This window comes from Pongo abelii, chromosome 14, assembly GCF_028885655.2.
Source record: "Pongo abelii isolate AG06213 chromosome 14, NHGRI_mPonAbe1-v2.0_pri, whole genome shotgun sequence".
NCBI classification, from domain to species: Eukaryota; Metazoa; Chordata; class Mammalia; order Primates; family Hominidae; genus Pongo; species Pongo abelii.
The window spans coordinates 105,041,892-105,066,778 of NC_071999.2; the positions used below are offsets into that span (position 1 = coordinate 105,041,892).

The 24,887-nt window shown below is 44.2% G+C and overlaps 1 protein-coding gene across 33 annotated transcripts in view; it reads right to left on the minus strand.

Annotated features, from left to right (window-relative positions):
* DOCK9 (dedicator of cytokinesis 9) overlaps nucleotides 1-24,887 on the minus strand; it is a 298,314-nt gene that overhangs the window by 63,311 nt on the left and 210,116 nt on the right. For all 33 annotated transcript variants that reach the window (XM_054528568.2, XM_009248745.4, XM_054528579.2 and 30 more), the window contains 6 exon segments: nucleotides 16,044-16,190; nucleotides 15,742-15,825; nucleotides 15,221-15,332; nucleotides 11,202-11,380; nucleotides 10,851-10,964; nucleotides 5,816-5,933 (listed from right to left, as the gene is read on the minus strand). In XM_054528568.2, the coding sequence (XP_054384543.1) occupies nucleotides 5,816-5,933; nucleotides 10,851-10,964; nucleotides 11,202-11,380; nucleotides 15,221-15,332; nucleotides 15,742-15,825; nucleotides 16,044-16,190 (754 nt within the window).

Sequence of the window (24,887 nt, forward strand, 5' to 3'; positions counted from 1 at the left end):
TCCTGCCTCAGCCTCCCAAGTAGCTGTGATTACAGGTGACCGCCACCAACCCTGGCTAATTTTTTTGTATTTCTAGTAGAGACGGGGTTTCACCATGTTGGCCAGGCTGGTGTCGAACTCCTGACCTCAGGTGATCTGCCCGCCTCGGCCTCCCAAAGTGCTGGGATTACAGGCATGAGCCACCATTCCCAGTCGGTCTTTAACTCTTTAACCTTAGAAGGAAGACCTGTGACATCAAGGTCATAAATCCTTCCCTCTGTTGAACACTCAGATTTATTCACTGCTATCCCTGAAACTGATTCAGTGTATTAAAGATCAAGAAAAGAAGAGCCAGGGGAATCTCAAAAAAGAAGCAAAGGCTTGAACATGGTCTCATTAAGCCTTATTGTCAGCCAGTGGCTGCGTCTCCCCAGGAGAGAAACCATGTGAATGACTGTCGCGAGGGAGAGGTAAAACCCTGTGAAAAAACTATGGCCTTTTTCTGTACTCAGATAAGAAACACACGCTATGACCAAATTATAATTTTTCTAATATAATCATATTTCATATTTAATGTAGAACAGCATTTGAAGAACACAGAAGTCATGAAAAAGAACACAGAACTCAAGAGAAAGAGGTCCTCAGTAAAGTAAAATTAGGCCCAAGTTCTCAGAGTCTCAAGCTTGATTCCAGAACTAGAGTCCTAATTTAAGGCAAACAGATGGAAATGCCATATATCAAAATCAATATTCTTAGTTTGTTCCTATTTTGTATGTCTTTGTGTATGTTTGTATTTAATACCCTGGCCCAGTGCATAGCTTTTAAAGTCCTTAAACGACACTTGAGTAAAATGAAAAGAAGAAATATTCATTCCTCTTCCCTTGGTACCACTGAGTAGGTGGAAAAAGAAACCCTGAGCCTCAGGACGCTTGTCTTTTAAAATGAATGTAATCTCAGAGTCGATTTTATCCAGGCAGTGAAGTACTTTTAAAACTCTCAGGCACCTTGCTGAAGTTGCTTATCAGCTTAAGGAGATTTTAGGCTGAGACAATGGGGTTTTCTAGATATACAATCATGTCATCTGCAAACAGGGACAATTTGACTTTCTCTTTTCCTAACTGAATACCCTTTATTTCCTTCTCCTGCCTAATTGCCCTGGCCAGAACTTCCAACACTATGTTGAATAGGAGTGGTGAGAGAGGGCATCCCTGTCTTGTGCAAGTTTTCAAAGGGAATGCTTCCAGTTTTTGCCCATTCAGTATGATATTGGCTGTGGGTTTGTCATAGCTAGCTCTTATTATTTTGAGATACGTCCCATCAATACCTAATTTATTGAGAGTTTTTAGCATGAAGTGTTGTTAAATTTTCTCAAAGGCCTTTTCTGCATCTATTGAGATAATCATGTGGTTTTTGTCTTTGGTTCTGTTTATATGCTGGATTACATTTATTGATTTGCGTATATTGAACCAGCCTTGCATCCCAGGGATGAAGCACGCTTGATCATGGTGGATAAGCTTTTTGATGTGCTGCTGGATTCGGTTTACCAGTCTTTTATTGAGGATTTTTGCATCAATGTTCATCAAGGATATTGGTCTAAAATTCTCTTTTTTGGTTGTGTCTCTTCCTGGCTTTGGTATCAGGATGATGCTGGCCTCATAAAATGAGTTAGGAAGGATTCCCTCTTTTTCTATTGATTGGAATAGTTTCAGAAGGAATGGTAACAGTTCCTCCTTGTACCTCTGGTAGAATTCGGCTCTGCATCCATCTGGTCCTGGACTCTTTTTGGTTGGTAAGCTATTGATTATTGCCACAATTTCAGATCCTGTTATTGGTCTATTCAGAGATTCAACTTCTTCCTGGTTTAGTCTTGGGAGAGTGTATGTGTCGAGGAATTTATCCATTTCTTCTAGATTTTCTAGTTTATTTGTGTAGATGTGTTTAAGCAACTTCAGCAAAGTCTCAGGATACAAAATCAATGTACAAAAATCACAAGCATTCTTATACACCAATAACAGACAAACAGAGAGCCAAATCATGAGTGAACTCCCATTCACAATTGCTTCAAAGAGAATAAAATACTTAAGAATCCAGCTTACAAGGGACGTGAAGGACCTCTTCAAGGAGAACTGCAAACCACTGCTCAATGAAATAAAAGAGGATACAAACAAATGGAAGAACATTCCATGCTCATGGGTAGGAAGAATCAATATCGTGAAAATGGCCATACTGCCCAAGGTAATTTATAGATTCAATGCCATCCCCATCAAGCTACCAATGACTTTCTTCACAGAATTGGAAAAAACTACTTTAAAGTTCATATGGAACCAAAAAAGAGCCCGCATCGCCAAGTCAATCCTAAGCCAAAAGAACAAAGCTGGAGGCATCATGCTACCTGACTTCAAAGTATACTACAAGGCTACAGTAACCAAAACAGCATGGTACTGGTACCAAAACAGAGATATAGATCAATGGAACAGAACAGAGCCCTCAGAAATAATGCCACATATCTACAACTATCTGATCTTTGACAAACCTGAGAAAAACAAGAAATGGGGAAAGGATTCCCTATTTAATAAATGGTGCTGGGAAAACTGGCTAGCCATATGTAGAAAGCTGAAACTGGATCCCTTCCTTACACCTTACACAAAAATTAATTCAAGATGGATTAAAGACTTAAACGTTAGACCTAAAACCATAAAAACCCTAGAAGAAAACCTAGGCATCACCATTCAGGACATAGGCATGGGCAAGGACTTCATGTCTAAAACACCAAAAGCAATGGCAACAAAAGCCAAAATTGACAAATGGGATCTAATTAAGCTAAAGAGCTTCTGCACAGCAAAAGAAACCACCATCAGAGCGAACAGGCAACCTACAAAATGGGAGAAAATTTTCGCAACCTACTCATCTGACAAAGGGCTAATATCCAGAATCTACAATGAACTCCAACAAATTTACAAGAAAAAACAAACAATCCCATCAAAAAGTGGGCAAAGGAAATGAACAGACACTTCTCAAAAGAAGACATTTATGCAGCCAAAAGACACATGAAAAAATGCTCATCATCACTGGCCATCAGAGAAATGCAAATCAAAACCACAATGAGATACCATCTCACACCAGTTAGAATGGCAATCATTAAAAAGTCAGGAAACAACAGGTGCTGGAGAGGATGTGGAGAAATAGGAACACTTTTACACTGTTGGTGGGACTGTAAACTAGTTCAACCATTGTGGAAGTCAGTGTGGCGATTCCTCAGGGATCTAGAACTAGAAATACCATTTGACCCAGCCACCCCATTACTGGGTATATACCCAAAGGACTATAAATCATGCTGCTATAAAGACACATGCACACGTATGTTTATTGCGGCACTATTCACAATAGCAAAGACTTGGAACCAACCCAGATGTCCAACAATGACAGACTGGATTAAGAAAATGTGGCATATATACACCACGGAATACTATGCAGCCATAAAAAATGATGAGTTCATGTCCTTTGTAGGGACATGGATGAAATTGGAAATCATCATTCTCAGTAAACTATCGCAAGCACAAAAAACCAAACACCACATGTTCTCACTCATAGATGGGAATTGAACAATGAGAACACATGGACACAGGAAGGGGAACATCACACTCTGGGGACTGTTGTGGGGAGGGGGGAGGGGGGAGGCATAGCATTAGGAGATATACCTAATGCTAAATGACGAGTTAATGGGTGCAGCACACCAGCATGGCACATGTATACATATGTAACTAACCTGCACATTGTGCACATGTACCCTAAAACTTAAAGTATAATAATAAAAAAAAAAACAAAAAAACTCTCAGGCACCATGCTCCAAAGACATTTAAAAAACTGTGACGGCACATTCTCAGTATGTGTGGAAACAGGATTCTTCTAACAGAGATGTGAGGAGAGTTTGCTCTTGAAGGAGAAGCACCAGGACCAAAATTAGCTAGAAACTCCCTGATGAACAAAGAATTGCTAAAGCTGCCAGAAAAAACTAGTAAACCCAGTTCAAAGATGAGGCTTCCCCTGGGAGGTACTCCTAAAAGAGAATAGGGATTTATATCTTCAAGAAAGGAGGCAATATAGATAACCTGAGTATAATAAGCCTGTGAGGCGAATTCCTATGAAAAGTGGATTTGGATCTTAAAATTCAAGAGTGAAAAAGGATTAAGTCAGTTTCAAGTACTTTTCATAGCTGCACCATCAACGCGGAACAATTGGGGCCATGACGCTAGAGATCCCCCATGGCCTATCTCCAAGTTCTAAAGAAGTCCCCAATCCTAACAAGGTGAATTCTGAATTGGAGAAGAGTCAAAAGAGTCAAACAGAAGTATTAAAACTTTGTGGAAATGATCAAGGTTACAGTGAAGTGATGTTTCCACTCATCTGACTCCTCTCTGCCAACCACCATACACTTCGTATTAGCTCTTAATCCCTCTAACGACCGTTTTGAAGACATGGGTATGGAGGGAAAAGAAGATAGACAACATCCTGCCATGGTAACTAGTAAATGGTCGATTCCAGATCCAAGGCTGCATCTGTCTGACTTTAAAGCTAGTGCTGTGAACCACTGCAGACAAAACCCTCTGAGGAAGGTCCCCTCCCTGCTTCTGGAGCAGTGGCTGGGAATGGGGCAAAGCAGGGCAGAGACAGAGTGAAGGCCCAGAAGAAAGGCAAATGGAAACTCGCGACAGCAGCCAACATTTGCTGAGTATTTACCGTGTGCCAGGCTCTGTTCCAAGCATTTTGCATGAATTAACTCTTTTAATCTTTACAGTGTCAACTAAGGAGAGCATAACTGTGAAAAAGACATAAATATCAACCAGATTAAGGACTGGTATTATTATTGCAGGATAAATTTGGGCATTGGTGTGGGCTTTCTCATGTTAAATTCTATCCAGTTTCATCCCCTACATGAAATGGCGTATTAACACCACCACCACCGGCAAAGGTGAAGACATAATCTCAGAGTGGGCAAGTCCTGTGAGTCAATTGGATAAAGGCTGCCATTTATTTTATCCCATGAATTAGTCCCATTATTGGGTAGTCTAGCCACTAGCCACAGTAGGATGCTTTCTTTATTCAAAATGTGGTAAAGACAGGGAGAAATAAAGACTGAAGAAGTCTGTGAGCACCTGTGACAATTGTTGGAAGATATGTGTGTGTGTCTATATATATATATATATGTAAACTGCTATCTCTGAGGAAAAGCTAGCACAGGCGTTCATTTAGTCAGAATATTAATAAGTACATTATGTCCAGTATTTTCTTATGGAGAAACTATTAGAATCTTGATTTGTGTCATGTGTTTTTCTCTCAGAGGTGGCTGCTCTTCTGTTATTTCACACAGAAAAAGTCTTGTGGGACAGAAGACTTTTGAGAACTGATTTTAGGATTGAATTCTAGCCACAAACCGCTATGTTCTTCTGGAATTACTATGTCATATTTCATCAAAATCGCTAACACTACAAATCAGTGTTCCCCTCCCCCCACCACCTGCAAAAATATCCCTTAACAGTATACACAATCCAATTAAGATTTAAAATGAAAACTCAACAAACGTTGAACAAAATGCAAACAGCTTGAGCCAGTGATTAACTGTATGATCCTGAGGAGTCACAGGCATCCAGGACCTTTATTTCAGGGCGTGGCTGAGGGGTTTCAGTTGTTGACTATCACAAGCAGGAAAAGAATACTCAGGGCAGAAACTGAGACTTCAAGGTCCTACCACACAAGTGTGACACGTTCACCAACTATTGGCTCCAAGACACTTTCAGAGTGATGGTGGAGAGAAGCCCACAAGAGCATGGAGCATTACCAATGCCGGAGATGGCGCCCAGCAGGTCCTTGTGCAGGCTGTTGTCCAGGGTGCTTCCCTTCTGCGGCGTCGCCAGTGGATTCACAGCTGGTAGAGCCAGGGATTCATCCTTCACAGTCTGTCAAGGAGAGGAAAGCAGAAACAATTAAAGATGGCTGGAAAGGATTCCTCCCCTGTTCTTGGAAGTGCCAGGGCAGGTACAGGACCAAGACAGCCTGATGCATTCAACGTGCTGCCTGCATGGGAGAAGCAGCCTTGAGGCGTCGGTGAGGGTGGAGGGTGGGATGGGTCAGAGGGGGAGCAGGGGCGATGGGACATGGATGCTGGGTGGGGGTGGGGGAGAGAACTCACGTTCCATCAAGTCTTGTTTCTCTTTCCCCAGCATTTCTAACACCTTTCCCTTTCCAGAGCTCCGATGCCCAACATTTCCTTAGATTATTGTTTTTTGTTTTTTTTTTTTCCTTCAGAGAAAGCCTCCCCTGCTCTAACTGGAATGCTGGCTTTTATCTGTAATGCGGGGAATTACAACAGCAGCAATGACAGTCTGTAGATGTTTGTAGTATCATATGAACTCTCAGTCAGTGGAGAAATCATATTAATTTTGAAGTTAGGTCAAAAAACGGGATTTTAGTTTGGTGAAAGTGTTCATTTTTGTTAGGATTGAAACAGTTCAGGGAGGTCACATTCTACTCTGAATTACTCTGGTTTGAAAAACAGACAGGGTTAGAGAATACGTGTGTGAAATGCAATGTTGTACAGGGTGAGATAAGCGAGGTGCACTTAGGATAGAGAGAGTTTATGCCCTTTAGAGCAGCCACACATGCACAAAAGCTATCCACATGGCTCATCTCGGTGTAATGTTAGTTAGGAACGTAATTGGAGGTGAAGAGGTAGTGTAAAAATGGGACACTGCATCACTGTTGGGTGGGACGGAGGGACAGAAACATACATGAGACTCTGCAAGTGTACACCCATAATGACAAGGTGGGAAGATGAACAACCAAGCCAGTTCATGAGTCCAAAGTACCAGGGAAAGGGGAAATGCTGAAATAACATCTGCTGAAATTCATAGCAGATAAGCCCTCTGAGGCCAAGAAGAGAGCATCAGAAAGAGAAGGAGTGCAGGTTTTAGATGTAAAACTCTTATAAACTTTACTAACTAGAAATTATTATAGGTTAACATTTAAAAAGCCTTTTGCAACTGAAATGTGACAAGAAATTTGATACTGATAAAGCTTTGAAAAAGCTGAATTGCATGATTCCACGAATCCTTTTTAAAAAACAATCATATGAAAGGTACCAGAGACTGAGTAAAAAAGAGTAAAACCATCTCTAATCAAAAACTTTTGAGATAATTTCTGGGGTCATCTCTCTATCTACTCAATTTCCAATGCATGTTTAAAAGACAGCACAAAGATAATATAAATTAAGGCAGTCAGTTCTTGGAGGTGGAGCCTCATGTCCCTCACCTTGGCATCCCTGATGTCCAGTCTCACTTCTAATATGACAGAGGGAGAGAAACTGTAGCCCATAGAGGTGGCCTTTCTTAAACTGTTCAGCATGTTACTGTTATAACTGGGGCTACCATGACCTCTTCCAGGACACAGGTTAGGTTAGAACTACACCTTTTTTGTGTCTCCTTCCCCTCATAAATTTTTATTGAATATACAAATAAAAATTCTGAGGCCTCACAAGACATTGGTTCATCAGGAGAACATGGTTTTCATACTTATTTTTTAACAAGAATTGAAAGTTCCCTCCCCCTCCCCCTCCCCCTCCCCCTCCCCCTCCCTCCTTACTTCGGTCTCCCTCTCCTTCTTTTTTTGGTCTCCCTCTGTTGTCGAAGCTGGACTGTACGGCCGTGATCTCGGCTCGCTGCAACCTCCCTGCCTCGGGCTCCTGTGACTCTCCTGCCTCGGCCTCCTGTGACTCTCCTGCCTCAGCCTGCCGAGTGCCTGGGATTGCAGGCACGCGCCACCACGCCTGAATGGTTTTTGTATTTTTGGTGGAGACGGGGTTTCGCCGTGTTGACCGGGCTGGTCTCCAGCTCCTGGCCTTGAGTGATCTGCCTGCCTCGGCCTCACGAGGTGCTGGGATTGCAGACGGAGTCTCGCTAACTCAATGCTCAGTGGTGCTCAGGCTGGAGTGCAGTGGCGTGATCTCGGCTCGCTGCAACCTCCACCTACCAGTCTCCTGCCTTGGCCTCTTAAAGTGCTAAGATTACAGCCTCTGCCCCGCCGCCACCCCGTCTAGGAAGTGAGGAGCAACTCTGCCTGGCCGCCCATCGTCTGGGATGTGAGGAGCCCCTCTGCCCGGCCGCCCTATCTGGGAAGTGAGGAGCGCCTCTGCCCCACCGCCCATCGTCTAGGATGTGAGGAGCGCCTCTGCCCGGCTGCCACCCCGTCTGGGAGGAAGTGAGGAGCACCTCTGCCCGGCTGCCCCGTCTGGGAGGTGAGGAGCGCCTCTGCCCGGCCGCCACCCCATGTGGGAAGTGAGGAGCGCCTCTGCCCGGCCGCCCCGTCTGGGAGGTGAGGAGCGCCTCTGCCCGGCCGCCCCATCTGGGAGGTGAGGAGCGCTTCTGCCCGGCTGCCACCCCCTATGGGAAGTGAGGAGCGCCTCTGCCTGGCCACTCCGTCTGGGAAGGGAGGAGCGCCTCTGCCCGGCCGCCCCGTCTGGGAGGTGAGGAGTGCCTCTGCCCGGCCGCCACCCCGTCTGGGAGGAAGTGAGGAGCGCCTCTGCCCGGCCGCCCCGTCTGGGAAGTGAGGAGCGCCTCTGCCTGGCCGCCACCCCGTCTGGGAGGAAGTGAGGAGCGCCTCTGCCCGGCTGCCCCATCTGGGAAGTGAGGAGTGCCTCTGCCCGGCCGCCACCCCGTATGGGAAGTGAGGAGCGCCTCTGCCCGGCCGCCCCGTCTGGGAGGTGAGGAGTGCCTCTGCCTGGCCACCCCGTCTGGGAAGTGAGGAGCGCCTCTGCCTGGCCACCACCCCGTCTGGGAGGAAGTGAGGAGCGCCTCTGCCCGGCCGCCACCCCGTATGGGAAGTGAGGAGCGCCTCTGCCCGGCCACCCCGTCTGGGAGGTGAGGAGTGCCTCTGCCTGGCCGCCACCCCGTCTGGGAGGAAGTGAGGAGCGCCTCTGCCCGGCTGCCCCATCTGGGAAGTGAGGAGCGCCTCTGCCCGGCCGCCACCCCATATGGGAAGTGAGGAGCGCCTCTGCCTGGCCACTCCGTCTGGGAGGTGAGGAGCGCCTCTGCCCGGCCGCCCCGTCTGGGAGGTGAGGAGTGCCTCTGCCCCGCCGTCACCCCGTCTGGGAGGAAGTGAGGAGCACCTCTGCCCGGCTGCCCCGTCTGGGAGATGAGGAGCACCTCTGCCTGGCCGCCCCGTCTGGGAGGTGAGGAGCGCCTCTGCCTGGCCGCCACCCCGTCTGGGAGGAAGTGAGGAGCGCCTCTGCCCGGCTGCCCCGTCTGGGAAGCGAGGAGCGCCTCTGCCCGGGCGGCCCCGTCTGGGAAGCGAGGAGCGCCTCTGCCCGGGCGGCCCCGTCTGGGAGGTGAGGAGTGCCTCTGCCCCGCTGCCCTGTCTGGGTGGTGTACCCAACAGCTCCGAAGAGACAGCGACCATCGGGAGCGGGCCATGAGGACCATGGCGGTTTTGTTGAAAAGAAGGGGAGGAAGTGTGGGGAAAGGAAGGAGAGATCAGATTGTTGCTGTGTCTGTGTAGAAAGAGGTGGGCATAGGAGACTCCATTTTGTTCTGACTAGGAGAAGTTCTTCTGCCTTGGGATGCTGTTGATCTATGGCCTTTCCCCCAGCCCCCGTGCTCTCTGAAACATGTGCTGTGTCAACTCAGGGTTAAATGGATTAAGGGCGGTGCAAGATGTGCTTTGTTAAACAGATGCTTGAAGGCAGCATGCTCTTTAAGAGTCATCACCACTCCCTAATCTCAAGTACCCAGGGGCACAAACACTGCAGAAGGCCGCAGGGACCTCTGCCTAGGAAAACCAGAGACCTTTGTTCATGTGTTTATCTCCTGACCTTCTCTCCACTATTATCCTATGACCCTGCCATATCCCCCTCTCCGAGAAACACCCAAGAATCATCAATAAATACTTCATAAATTTAAAAAAAAAAAAAAAAATCCTTTAGCCTTAAAAAAAAAAAAAAAAAAAAAAAGAATTGAAAGTTTAGTGATTGACCCCATCTTAGCCAGAAATGCAACTTACCAGGAGTTGCACTGGCAAAATAAAGGGGTGTGTGTACTGGGTTGAATAATGTCCCACAACAAATTCATGTCTAACTGGACTTCAGAATGTACCCTTATTTGGAAATAGGATCTTTCCATTATATATCTAAGATGTAAGTTAAGATGAGGTGATACTGAGTGAACCCTAAACCCAATCACTAGCGTCCTTATAAGAAGAAGAGAGGGAACTGGGCGTGGTGGCTCATGCCTGTAATCCCAGCACTTTGGGAGGCCAAGGTGGGCGGATCGAGAGTTCCAGAGTTCAAGACAAGCCTGGCCAACATGGTGAAAACCTGCGTCTACTAAAAATACAAAAAAATTGCCCGGATGTGGTGGTGGATGCCTGTAGTCCCAGCTACTTGGGAGGCTCAGGCAGGAGAATTGCTTGAACCTGGGAGGTGGAGGTTACAGTGAGCTGAGATTGTGCCACTGCACTCCAGCCTGGGCAACAGAGCAAGACTCTATCTTGGAAAAAAAAAAAGAAGAAGAAGAGGAGAGGGACACAGAGGCACAAAACACCATGGAGAACGAACACCAAGTGAGGATAGAGGCAGAGACTGGCGCGATGCCGCTACATGCCAGAGAGCACCAAGGGTTGCCTGCAGCATCAGCAACTGTGAGAGGAGCACGGCCCATGAGCCTCCAGTAGGAACTGACCCCACTGACACCTTGATTTTGGACTTCTGGACTCCTGACTGGGAGAGAATAAACTGCTGCTGCTCTAAGCCACCCAGCTTATGGCGCTTTGTCCTGGCTTCCCTGGGACCTAACATAGGCTGAGTTGATGTGACCACGCTTACTTACCATGCCTGCGTTCACGGGGAAGGGTGACACATCCCTCACATTGATCCGCTGGACGTTTTCAATCAGCAGACCAAACAGAGGCAAGTAGAGGGTGGCTATCCTTGCCTGATGACTCTGTAAAGAAGACACACATGGTAAGTTTGACCCAGGATTCTGAGAACCGAACTAAGTTGGCGCTGACCATCTCCTTTATTTGGATCCTTCCTATATAGACAAATATTTGATTTTAGTCCCAAAATAGAGCAAAATCTTAGTGCTGTTACCATGAATTTCCTAACTGATTATTTTCTTTACACCACTTAAAATAAAGGACATTATCGATGCACATTCCTTCCACTGGGGACCACTCACCCTTGAAGCATATCTGTCATCAAAAGAATGCTTTATCAGCAGGTTCTTGAGCACACTGATGGCGATCAGACGGACCTCTCGGAACTCCTGGAGGGCTGTCCCCACCTCCCTCAGTAACAGTCCCACCAAGAAGTGGTTTCTGCAGAATTCATCTGTTAATGAGTAGTCAAGCTGGAGGTCTGAAATGAGGATAGAAACTACTTGAGTTAGGAAAGATGCAACGCTCTTTGAATTAAAAAAAAAACAAAAAACTAAGACCCATCCTCTGCATTCAGCCCACCCTGGGTGTCAAGAGATGATCAGACTTGGCTTCAAATGAGAAAGAATCAATTCTACAAGGCTGCTCTACTTCTTAGCACAGGAGGATCTTAAATGAAAACCAAATTTAAATACAATTAAGTGCACTGGATTTTGGAACATATTGCATCCAACATAATTAAATTAGTGAACAGTTTAAGTACCAATTTTTAGACTAGAGCACAGCATATGTTACATTACAAATATAAGTTTGTTATTGACAAAGTTAAAAATGTTATTATACTAGCTAACAGAACTGTATAAGAGCAGTTTGTGCATAACAAACATGTAATTAAATAATAAATATACATGGCTTATTAAAATGTTATTACATGAGTTCATATATTCCTTTCCTGGTCATTAATGTCTATATACTCCATTAAAACCCAGTGTATTTACAATAAACAAATTAACGTATAACCTACTTATTCTGCTATCCCTGAATGAAGAACTTATTTAATGAAGTATTTCCTAAGCTATTCTCCTAATAGTTCTCCACCTCTGAAAACAAATACAAATTTAATATAAACTAAAATTGAAGTGGACAAAGCATCAAACCAAACTGGTAAATCACCAGCAAGCTAAATGACAAAACTGAGAGCTCTTCTGGAAAACAGATAGGAGCAAATATGAACTCTACTTAGGAAGGGTACATAAAAACAGCTAAACATCACTCTGAAGATAAAATACAATTTCAGGAAGCTGAAGCTAGGTTGTGAATTGTCAGACTGACTCCATTATTAAAGGAAAGTCTATAGACCTCTCCCTTTGCCTTTTGTCCCCTATCAGACAGCTACTCCTAAATCTACCCAAAATACGGACCCAAGTTCTATGAAACCCTTTAATAGAAGGGGGAGAGTATTCATTTTCTAGATTATGTTCATTGTTTATGATTATTTCACCTAGTTTATCTAAACTATAAGTCATAGCTTGAATTCACATAAGTCTCTTGGAAGAAACTACTTATGGTTTAACTGTGTGTGCTCACACATCTGTGCTTGTGTGTATGAATGTGCATGAGAAATTACATGGTCTGGATGTGTGTCCCCTCTGAATCTCATGTGGAAATGTGATCCCCAGTGTTGGAGGTGGGGCCTGGTGGGAGGTGTTTGGGTCATGGGGGCGAATCCCTCATGAATGGCTTGGTGCCCTCCTTGCCATAATGAGTGAGTTCTCGCTCTGAGTTCATGCGAGATCTGGTTGTTTACGAGAGTGTGGCGCCTCACTCCTCGTCTCTCTTGCTCCCTCTCTCGCCATGTGACATGCTGGCTCCTCCCTTGCCCTCCACCATGACTGGAAGCTTCCTGAGGCCTCACCAGAAGCCAATGTTGGCGCCATGCTTCTTGTACAGACTGCAAAACTGTAAGCCAAAATAAACGTCTTTTCTTTTTTTATTTTTTTTGAGAGAGGGTCTTGCTCTGTTGCCCAGGCTGGAGTGCCGTGGCATAATCTGCCTAGATTGCAGATTTCACTGCAATCTCTGCCTCCTGGGCTTAAGCCATCCTCCCACCTCAGCCTCCCATGTAGCTGAGGCTACAGGTGTGCACCAACACATCAGGCTAATTTTTGTTTTTGTTTTTTTGTAGAGACAGGGTTTTGTTATGCTTCCCAGGATGATCTCGAACTCCTAGGCTCAAGTGATCCTCCCAGTTCAGCTTCCCAAAGTGCTGGGATTATAAGTGCGAGGCACTGCACTGGCCCTCTTTTCTTTATAAATTACCCAGTCTCAGGTATTCCTTTATAGCAACACGAATAGACTAACACAAGAAAGGAGGTGAAGGTGGGGGTGGGAGGTAAGTGAGAAGAAAGAAAATGAAAATTCTAAAAAACATTTATTCCTATCAGTGTAGTAAGGCAAATTACTCATGTATGTCCCTGCACCGACTGAGCAAAGCCCGTCTTGCTACCAAATACCCTAGAAGTCTATAAGAGCTTGTGCTGCCCTGCTGGGTCATGGGGAGATGGGCATCAGCACACATTCACTGCACAGCTACTGGGCAAAAAGAGCTCCCTGGGCTCTGTACCAGCTGGAAGGAAGGAGAGTCCCCAGGTACAGGAGACTGGGCTGAGGGAGGCTGTGGTGAGGCTGGGGGCACAGGGCAGGAAAGAGTGGTTAATTCCAGTTGAGGAAGTGGAAGAGAGTGAGGAGACCCTGGGAGGCCCCATGCAGGAGGTGTGGAGTGGCTGGCTTGGGGAGGAAGATGAGGATTCCCCAGGGAGGGGGCTATTTGAGGTGGAGGGTTGGCGTGATATGTTTGAGGAGCTGGGAGTCAGCAGGGATGCCTGGAATGTGCAGAATAGGGGGGCGTGAGACCACAGAGGTCGGGGGCCAGGGTTAGATCAGGGGACACTGAATACCTAATCTGTTCTCTCAGCCTAGAAAAACTCTCCCCCAGATATGCGGGTGCTTGGCTCACCCCTCACTTTCTTCCAACTGTTATCTGGCCACCGTGTCTCAGATGTCACCCCTTTTCATATCCCCTTTCCTTGCTTTGTTTGTTCTCCTTAGGATGCATCAGTGTCTGACATTCTATGTATCTTGTGTATGTAGAATAGCCGGGGATTGTCATCCAGGTTGTACACAACTTATTTTGAAGCTCAACACAGTTGGTGCAGGGTAAATATTTGTTGAATGCATGAATGCCAACTCCAGGGCCACTGTCCCCCTGCCTGATCCTTAAAAGGCAGTGCCAGTCTGTTTGGGGGAAACAGACTGAATGAATGCCTTAGTGTGTTTCTCTCGGAATTCAGAAGCAGTTGATTCAGGTGCCATTAGCAGTTTGGTGGCATCCTTCCACTTTTTCTCTCCTTTAGCACAAAATACCTGAGCACATACAAGGAACTAAGCTCAATAACTATTGCTTGACAGACCTGACAGACTAATTTGTTCAGTTTGATTTACTCAGTGAAGGCAAAGACATCTCTATGAGCTCAACTCTCTTCAAACTTGAAGAGAATACAGGACATTAATAAAGACTCACATACAAACATTAAAAGCATGTAAAAAAGCCACATTGCTTGTGATTTTGATTACTGCCACCACTATGGACAAGGGCTATGAAAACAGTAGAATAATGAATTTTGGGGTTGAAGCAGGGATATTTGTTTTACTTCTTAAAGAAACATCCTAGAGTACCCAGTGACTTCAGGAGCAAAAAACCAGATGCCTCCCTGGGATGTTACAGCAATGTCTTAGCTCCAGTGAAAAAATTCACTAATATATGGTAAGTTTAAAAATTGATCAAATTATATAGGAAATGCTTAACAGAACAGCGTATGGAAGCAGTTCAGCCATCACTTGCATTCTTTATTTTTTAGAGGCAGAAAATGCAAGAAAGCAAGCGTCACACCCCACACCTACCTACAGGAGTGTCATTTGACTCCACAGTTGGTGAAAGAAAAGCTAATTCATAAGAAAAAAGGAAGAGTGAAACAAATAAAAATAAGCTATAGCAACTGAAATAGATTCCTTTTCTTTAAGCAAAGGGATTTTTCAATGAAATAGCCATACTGGCATGATCTGTAGTCTGATAAGTTTGCTGCAAAGTAAGTTCCCATATTTTACCAATACTTTTTGAAATGGAAATTTCATAAGAAAAAAATTAATTCATCAATGAAAAAAATTAGAAAATTCAAATATCATGTTTGAATCAATTATCTTTTCTTATTGAAAATAAATGTCTCTCTTTGTGAAAAGGTTAATAGAAATAAAGATGGATTACCTTGGTATCTTTGAATCCTGCCTTTTCCAAATGGCATTGGTAAGTTCAACGGAATATAATGTTCATGGTTGCACACTACACGGAGAAATTCAAACTTGTATTCAAAGAGGGTCTGCAGGAAGAAGTGTTTAGTCATAAATACCTCACTGGATATTTTATACAGGATTCTAAAAAACCTATTAGCAATAGTATGCTAGAAATAGTCATTAGCTTCTTGACCTTCTTAGAACTGCATACTCTATTGCATTGTACAGATTTCAGGATGGCTGCAGGGACTGATTTGAAAACTAAGGACACATTTCAATAAACAATGTCTTCAACTGATTTTTAGGGCATTTATTATTTATGCTCCTCCTACTTCAATGAAGGATTTCAGGTAGCTTATAATTACAGACACAGGCTCAATACAATAAAAAAATTAGTAAGGCAGAGCTTTAAAAAAAAAAAAAAAGGAAAAAGATAATTCTACCAGAGAAAGGCTACATGGTGACTTCTGTTACCAGTAACAACCCCCGCACTACCTTTGGGTCTCCAGGAGCAAAGCAGCTAATGTAGTTGTTGATCTGCTTGAAGACAAAGCCCCTGTCCATGAAGGTGAAACATCTCTGTGGAGGAAAACAAGCACAAAGGTATTTCAGGTCCAAACATTTCGGAAATTTGGATTCAAAGCAGCATTTATTGCTAATAAGTTTATCCACTGACATAAAAAACATACCATCAACATTGCCAGAGCACCTACTCTATTCTAGTCACTCTGCTAGACAGCTGGTAAAAAGCACATCTTTGTCCCATAACTGACATCCTCTTCCCTGGAGGTCCCCACCTTGATGAAGACAGCAAGGCTATGATTCGCGTTCTTAGATGCCTCTGGATTATCTCGAAACTTCTGAGTGATGTGCGGCATCAGCATATTTACAACAGTTTCCACTGCATGGTGATAGGACGCAGGAAATCTCTGGTTTCTCAGCAACTAAAACGAATTCAGAGGAAACATTTATTATTTATTAAGTTGCAATCATTTGGGAGGAAAAAAAAAATCTCATCCCTGAGTCCATCTTAAAAAACCCAGAGTTTCTAGCTGGGCGCTGTGGCTCACACTTGTAACCCCAGCAGTTTGGGAGGCCAAGTTGGAAGGATCACTTGAGCCCAGGGGTTTAAGACCAGCCCAGGCAACATAGCAAGACTCCATCTGTACAATAATTAGGTGGGTGTGGTGGTGTGCACCTGTAGTCCCAGTTACTCAGGAGGCTGAGGTGGTAGGATTGCTGGAGCCCAGCAGTCTGAGGCTGCAGTGAGCCAGGATCAGCCACTGCACTCCAGCCAGGGTGACAAAGCAAGGCCCAGTCTCAAAAAACCCCATAAAACCTCAGAGTCCTAGTCTTGTTTATCTGAAATTAGAAAAAATGAATTAACCCTCCTCCTTTCAAAGCACTGTGCAAGTGTTCAAATACTTCAAATAAGTGCTGTGGATTAAAACTGGAACCTCAAACTTCAGCATAATAAAGATGACCTAAAAAGTGTTTGTAAAAAGGTGGAGATTCTGCATCCATTCCCAAAGATTCTGATTCAGGAGCCTGGCAGCGGGTGCAGGGAGAAGGGGCAAGAACCTGCATTTTTACTGAGCATCTTTGATAATTCTGGTGCCTGTACCTCTCAGAGATCTCTTTAGAAAGCACTGGCTTACATTTAAGCTCCAAATATTCAAACTGAAAATACACATTTTGATTACTGTGCATGATTAGTTTAAACTGCTTTGCAGCAGTCTTCTCACAATCAACTTTACACAGTAATCTTTCCCCAACAGGAACCTACAAAATTACACTCAGATTACTTAGCAATTAGCTAACACTTACATATATCTTCTACATGTCAGACACCGCACTACATATTTGTATGTACTTTTTCATTCAATTCTTGTAATACCCCTATAAGTGTAATCCTCATTTGTTAAAGGGTCAGAGAGGTTAGGTACATGTGTCCTCAGTCACACAACTAACAACAACGATTCAGACCCAGGTCTACCACAGAATCCAAAACTTGGGCACTTTCTGTGACATGAAGCTGCACTCCCCCTGTGTCTATAAACAGAATAATTTACTGAGAGACTGAAGTAGGAAGGTGCTCCACTACATTGATCCATTCATGCATTTAATTCTAACAGCCACAAGACGGGGGTATTTTCATCCCCATTTTACAGATAGGAAAACTGAGGCTTAGAGAGCTCACTAGAAAGTACTAATTGACCTTTAATAAAACTGTCCTTGTCTTCCCCCTTTTAGTAACTGAGGAGTAGTGGTTTTACAGGGGCACATGACTGCCCAGCCAGACTATATTTTCCAGTCTAACTTACCACTAGGTATGAGCCACATGACCAAATTATGGAAGGGATGCGTGCCTTGTTTAGGCCATGCTCCTAAAAGGAGCCGCTGGCCTCCCTTGTTCCTTCCTGTGCCTCTGCCTGGACTGTGCTGTGGCGGTGAGCTAGCTTCTCAGCCATGTGGATGAGGTGAACATCGCAGGCTGGATAACTGGATCGTAGGAGCTTGAGTCACTGAATGGTCTTGGGGAACTAGCTGCCCTGTTCTCCAAACTGCCTACCAGCTCATGATTGTCCAAGAGAGAAATGAACCTTCTGTCGAATTTAAACCACTATTATTATGGCCTGTTTTTGAGCAGCCAAACCAATGTCCCAATATCAAACAAATAGTATTTTCTAAAACTAGAAACTGCAACCTAGACATTTCTGACATGACAGGAGGCATTATATTATGCATTAAATGCCAGAACCTATTAGGAATATTTGAAATACCAGCTTTATAACAATTTCAATTCTCAAACCAATAACAAGGAAATGTTTATAAACTTACATAGAGTCAAGAATCCAGTAAGGAAAGGATCAGTAATAAAAATGTGAAGTTCACCAACTTTAAAAAACAGAATGGCAAAATGTGAAATTCCAAAGGGATTTTGTTGCATATGTGCAACCAATAACTCTATATCCTGAGATGACAGCATCAATAGATGACCAATTTCCAAGACCGCAGGCAAGGCCAACTCTAACCCCTGGCATGACTGCTAGCTACCCAAGCTGGCCACTCCTGAAAAAGAGGTATCCCAAGAAATGCTTGTGGCCTTCACAATGGGGCTGAGTCAATGGCTGCTAAAACCAGGAAAAGTAGATGGAGAACTCTATCATGGACAGGTTGAGTGGGCACCATGTAAACCTATTAATCAACATTATTATAACTAAAAGTAGAACAGCTGGGTATATATGCCTCCTGATGTGATGCAATAGTAACAGCTATGAGGTATCCTTGCCAGAAAAAAAAAACAAACCTGAATGAAATTAAGTCTCTAGATCCAACCACAGGGTTCACAGGGAACACAGGGGACAGAGAACCATGTATGTAACATGGTGAGGCTACCATCAGCCAAATCTAAACTGTGGGACATTCTGCTGGACAAATGACCCACTTCTTCAACAAATATGTTGCCGAAAAAAAAAAAAAAAGTCCAAACAGATGAAAAGAGAACAGTTTAAGAATCAAAGAAACTTCAGAAACACAGCAACTAAATGCAATGTGTGAACTTTGTTTAGATCCGGAAGCAGACAAACCCAACTATAGGATGACATTTTTGAGACACCTGGGGAAAACTGAATATAGACTGGGTGTTAGATGATAATAAAGAAGTTTTGCTAATTTTGTGTGGTGTGATAATGTTGGTAGTTATATCTCTTTTAAAGGCTTATCTGTTAGAGATGACATGCTAAAAGTGGAGTGAGAAATAGCTGGGAACGGCTTAAAATACTACAAGGTAAAAATGTGAGGGTGGGTGTGTATCAAGCAAGGGCAGTACAACATTGGCAAGTGGGGAGGCTAATCCCTCTACTTCTGCACTTATTAGAAAATATAGTAAAATGTTTGTATTAAAAAGAAAGAATACATGGAGAAGAATGATGGGTAATTTACATACCAACCCATCATTAGTGCTGTTCAGTGACTAGGCAATGACAACTCATGCCTTTGAAGGCTGAAATGAAGTTCTCCCTGCAGTGGCAAATAGCTGTTGTGAAGAGTCCTAATTGGCAATAAAACAAACTAAAGCTTTTTCACGAGGTATGATACACATCTCAAGGTAATGAAGACCTAAGCAATAGAATGTTTTTATGGAGATTACTATAAACTGAAATAGAAGAGGAAAATCTAAGATGATGCTCAGGTAGTGAGTACCTGATAGAGGCTTGGAGAAGAGGACGCTGAGACACTAAGGGACTTCTCAGCCAAACTAACCCCAACTCTCTGCCATGTCCTGCTGGAGGATCTCTTGCTGCTGCGCTGCACTGAAGCATCCCTTTCCGTCCTGGCACCACCTGACAGGTGCTGCCTGTGTGGGGTCAGCCAGCTCAGCACCTGTCCTCACAAGATCAGCCTCTCCCGCCACATGCTGGGCGCTGTGCCCCCATCCTCTGCGAGCCACACTTATGTGCTGCCCGCTGGCTGCTCAGCGCCTACCAACTGACTCCTCGAATGAACGGGATCTCCCTGAAGACCCACACTCAGCCTGGCTGTGAAGGCCCCTGTGGATGCTGCGGTTAACAGCCAGGTCTTCGCAGAGACCCAAGATGGGCTACTCCCTGCCCTACAGGTCATCTGCTCTCCCACAGCTGTGCTGCCCAATCATTGCTTCATGGGTGAGGACTTCGGAATGGTCTTCAAATGTTCACTTCTTTGTTCTGCACTGTGTTCTTCCACTCTCTGGTGTGGTTTAGAGGCCTCTTCTCTATGGGCTATTTTACTGCTTTCCGAGGTAGATAAGACTTTTAATTAAGAAATTTCCTCTTTGTGGCTTAGCAAACAACAAAAGTAATGGAGCTGAGAAGAAATTTACCAATGACATTTCCCTGCATTCTGGTTACTCCCCTTTATCAAGATCCCTATGTTATTTCCTCTTTCTTTCATTTTCTTCTACAACTTGTTTTTTTTGTTTGTTTGTTTTCGTTTTTTGGTTTTTTTTTTTTTGAGACAAGGTCTCACTCTGTCACCCAGGCTGGAGTGCAGTGGCACAATCACAGCTCACTGTAGCCTCATCCTCCAGGGCTCAAGCAATCCTCTCACTTCAGTCTCCTGAATAGCTGGGATAACAGGCATGTGTCACCATGCCCAGCTAATTTTGTTCACTTTTTGCAGAGATGACCTCTCACTATGTTGCTCAGGCTGGTCTTAAATTCCTGGGCTCAAGTGATTCTCCTACCTAGGCCTCCAAAGTGCTGGGATTACAGATGTGAGCCATTGCGCCCAGCCTACAAACTCCATTCTTCCTACCTCTTCATCATTTTCATTCCCAAAGATCAGTCTTCTCTCTATAATCTGCATGTTTACCTCACTCTCTGCCCTGCTGACACAACGAGAATGGCACCTCACATCTTCAGTTGCAGGGAACATAATTAACTCCTGGCCCCACCACTATGCTGTGGAATCTACAGCTGCATTTGTACCAAGGCCACCCGTGCCTCCATGCCTCACATGGCTGCTCCCTGCCAGTGGCTGAGGGTGGAAAGGAAGCTGCAGCAGGCTTGTTGCTAGGGGATGTGGGACTCCACTGATGACTGAGGAGGAGGCTTGAGGCCTCTCCAGTGCCTTGCTCACCTCTCTTACTTAGAATTCCACTGTGGCCCAAGAGGCTTCCTTCCTTTTCTCTCTTCTTAACCTTGGGTCACACATGTGCTGCCCTCTGGTGGCTCTCCCACTGTCTCCTGAGCGCCTTCCCATTGTCCCTTGTAGTCATTGCCCCAATAAGTCTCAAGCATGACTACTCCTATCTGGTGACTCAGATCAACACAGTCCTTTTCCCCAGAGAAAAGCTCAGGCTTATGGTTTCAGCAGATTGGTACTCACAAATCTATTTCTTTAGTTCTGTCTGTTCTCTTCCCTGTCCAAGGCCGAACTTTCACCTGCCAACTGGAAATGTGTTTGGCTGTGCCTCAGCCCTTTGTGAAACAATGGCTGGTGACTTCCCAGTATCTGTTCTCTCTTCCCTCTCATGGTAATAGAACCTCAACTTTTAACTAGGTTCATGGATACCCAAAGTAAATTCTACATTTACCAGTATCCCTTGCAGCTAGGTACAGTCATGGCTAACTCTGGCCAATGCGATAGCAGTGGTAGTGATGTGGCAGTGCAACTTCTGGGTGATATCCTTAAAGGGAAAGGTGCATCTTCCCCTCCCTACTGGCTCCAGTATGGATGTGTGGTGAACCCAGTTAGATCAAAAGGAGGAGCAGCACTCCAGGGGGCAAACAAGATGGAGTCCTCTCATAACTGTGGAACAGAAGCCTCTTATGAGCTTGGGTTTTCAAGTAAAAAGAAATAAACTTTTACTTTCCTGTTTAACTCACTGTTACTTCAGGTCTCTGTCATAGCCACTGAACCCACAGCCCTAAGCATATGACATCCCAAGCCTAACCTTGCACCTTCCCTGGTAAACCAAGCCCTCTACTCTACTGCCTCTCTCAAAAGCTCCTTCTTCTATGATCTCACACTGAATATCTAGGTGGCCTTTCTTCCCCCACTCAAGTCTGACCTTACTGTGCTCTGTTTTGTTTCAGTCAGGTTTATTTAGGCATAATTTACATACCATAAAATTCAGACTTTAAAAGTCTACAGTTTGGTGAGTCTTGACAAGTGAATATAACTGTAACCATCACCACAGTCAAGAAGAGAAAGTACATCTGTTGTCCCCATCCCCACCTCCAGTACTGGGCAACCACGGGGCTGCTCTGTGCTCTGAGTTTTTCTTTTTCTATAATGTCATATACAGGATATGGACCCAAATGGTATGTAGTCTTTTGTGTCTAACTTCTTTCAGTTCATAGAATGCTTTTGAGATCCAACCATGCTGTTGCATGACCCACTACTTTGTTCCATTTTATTACTAAGTAGCATCCTATTATGTGGAGTTACCACAATTTGTCTATCCATTTACCAGCTGATGGTCATTTGGGTTGTTTCTAGCTTTTGATTATTATGAATAAAGCTACTATGCACATTTGCATTTAGGTCTTTACATGGATACATCTTTCATTTCTCTTCAGCAGATATCTAGACGTGGAACTGCAGGGTTGAATGAATGGTTCTTTCTGAATAATCTCCCTTACTCATTCATAATGCTCTCCATCCTCATCCTCAATCCCACCTTATCCTCCCAATGTCAGATATTCATCAACATCACCATAAAATGTCATTTCATATTATTGCAGTTAGAGGGCTAAACAAATAAATAAATCAAAATTTAAAATGTCTGGTGAATCTGTTCCATAGGCTATTTATACTTCGGGGGATAAGCAGACTTATTGATATAAAAGTTTCCAAGCCACTCTGCTAATCTTTATACTCTCTGTCATCTCGCCACTCCTACTAAAGAACCTACTCTACTTCTCCAGGTCTCTACCAATTCGTCTGCTGCTTGGCTTCACAGCTCCCCACAATCTCATCTTTGTTTCTGAGCTAATCTTGTTTTTCACTCTTTCCCCTCTAATCTCAATCTATCCAGCCTGAACTCTGCCCCAGCGGCCTTACCTGGGCCTGAGCTATTTCCTCTGCCTGGTACTCATTCTCCTATTCCTAGATTGTGGTATCCTGCAAGAAGTTCCACCTGTATCCCCACAGAAATCTATGATTCTTGAAGCTCACATATACACCTTCCTGCACTCTGCTCTAAATGTTCCAAGCTGAATGTTTTCTTTCTCCAATGACTAGGTGAGCTTCGAGGTTAAGGGTTCACTCTCAACTCCATTTGCATTTTTCCTCAATGCTTTGCACTTTACAAACAACTGTTCAAAACTAGCATTCTACCTATCACATACGTAGTGTTTACAAATTTGGTTAAGGGGAAGTCCAAACAGTCCATTCAGACTATGAGCCACACCCTCCTTCTTTCACTTTCAAAAACAGTTCTTTTCTTTTTCAATTAAGCTAGAAAATGGGTGGAGGTTAAACAAGCAATGTTTAAGGGCATATATTCATCCTACCCTGTGCTAGGTTTTCCAACCTCCTTTCTTCCAGTATACCTGTGGAATGCCAGCAATGTGCTTCACTCCGTGTGGGAAGAAAGGAAATGCAAAAGGAGTCTGCTGAAATTACAGCTGCTAAATATACATGGTGGAAAAGAAACACCAATAAACTGTTGACCATAGGGGCAGAGAGTGAGGAGAGGACTCCTCCACAGACCTTGATGATGTCTGCTTTACATTTTTCTCAAATATCACTTGTACCCTCCAAGTACATGTCACCTATGAAACTAGAGTCTGGCACAGTCATACACAATCCATCCATACTTTGCAGGTCCATCTGCTGTAGTAAGGAAATTACTTATTTTAGATGCTAGTTCGAAGGAGCTCTGATTCACACCCTTCCTCAGTAAATGTAACAATGTACAGTTTGGTTGGCTGGGGACAAGAAGGCGGCCACTTCCACCTTCAGCAGGAGTGCAGCACTGGAAGTAAGCATAATGCTGTGCCATGTCCCTCCATGTAAATATGCACTGAATGGACTCACTCGACTACCACCAAGAATGACACAAACTGTACACTGAAAGCCTCAGCTTAATACACAACATGCATGTGTAGCTATCCTTGGGTAGAACACTTTAATCGGCACTGAAAGCATTATCTGGCTCTTATGAATCCAGGGCCCAGGTGCTCCTACAACACTGGTGTGTGCTTCGTCATGGCACTTCAAGAAAGGTTCCCTTGGCTGGGCGCGGTGGCTCACGCCTGTAATCCCAGCACTTTAGGAGGCCAAGGTGGGTGGATCATCTGAGGTCGGAAGTTTGAGACCAGCCTGGCCAACATGGTGAAACCCTGTCTCTATTAAAAATATAAAATTAGCTGGGCGTGGTGGCTCATGACTGTAATCTCAGCTACTTGGGAGGCTAAAGCAGGAGAATCGCTTGAACCCAGGAGGTGGAGGTTGCAGTGGGCCCAGATTGCGCCACAGCACTCCAGCCTGGGCAACAAGAGCAAAAAATATTAAGGTCAGAATAAATTAATAATTTTGGTCTAAAAATATTAAAAACCCTAAGGGGATGAGATCAAAGTTTTGGAAATCACAAATGGTATAGGAATGGTGAATATTCATAAATTCAGAAGACTAAAACAAGGAATTAGGACATAAAATTCTTCAGATGTAAATAAGACAAACACAAAAACAACTAATTCAAACAGAAAACTCATTACTCTTAAGATACGAGACACACTGAATGAAGGCTTTAAGAAAATGTTAGAGGAGCTCTCAGCTCAATCATGTGTGATTAGGGCAAAGAACAGCAGGGTGTCTGCGGGGCCAGGGAAGCAGAAGCCAGAGAGGAGTGCTCTAAAAGTGAAAATGTTGAACCCTCAAAGGTGGTAAGCAGGTGTTTGTGAATCTCTTTTTATAGTAAATTATGCTATGGTTAAGCTTTCTTTTGTGGGATATCAGTGTTTCCTCTTAAGCATTTAAAAAAAAAAAAAAAAAACTACTTCTAAAAACTCTCTGAATATTGTTTTAGGCCCAAAATATAATTAACTTACAGAAAAGGTTGTGCATGGTAGCATTTGAGTGGTTTGCATTAAGTTCCAGAAACAAACCATTTCCCAGAGCAGAGGTGTTGACAAATCATGTTATAAGGC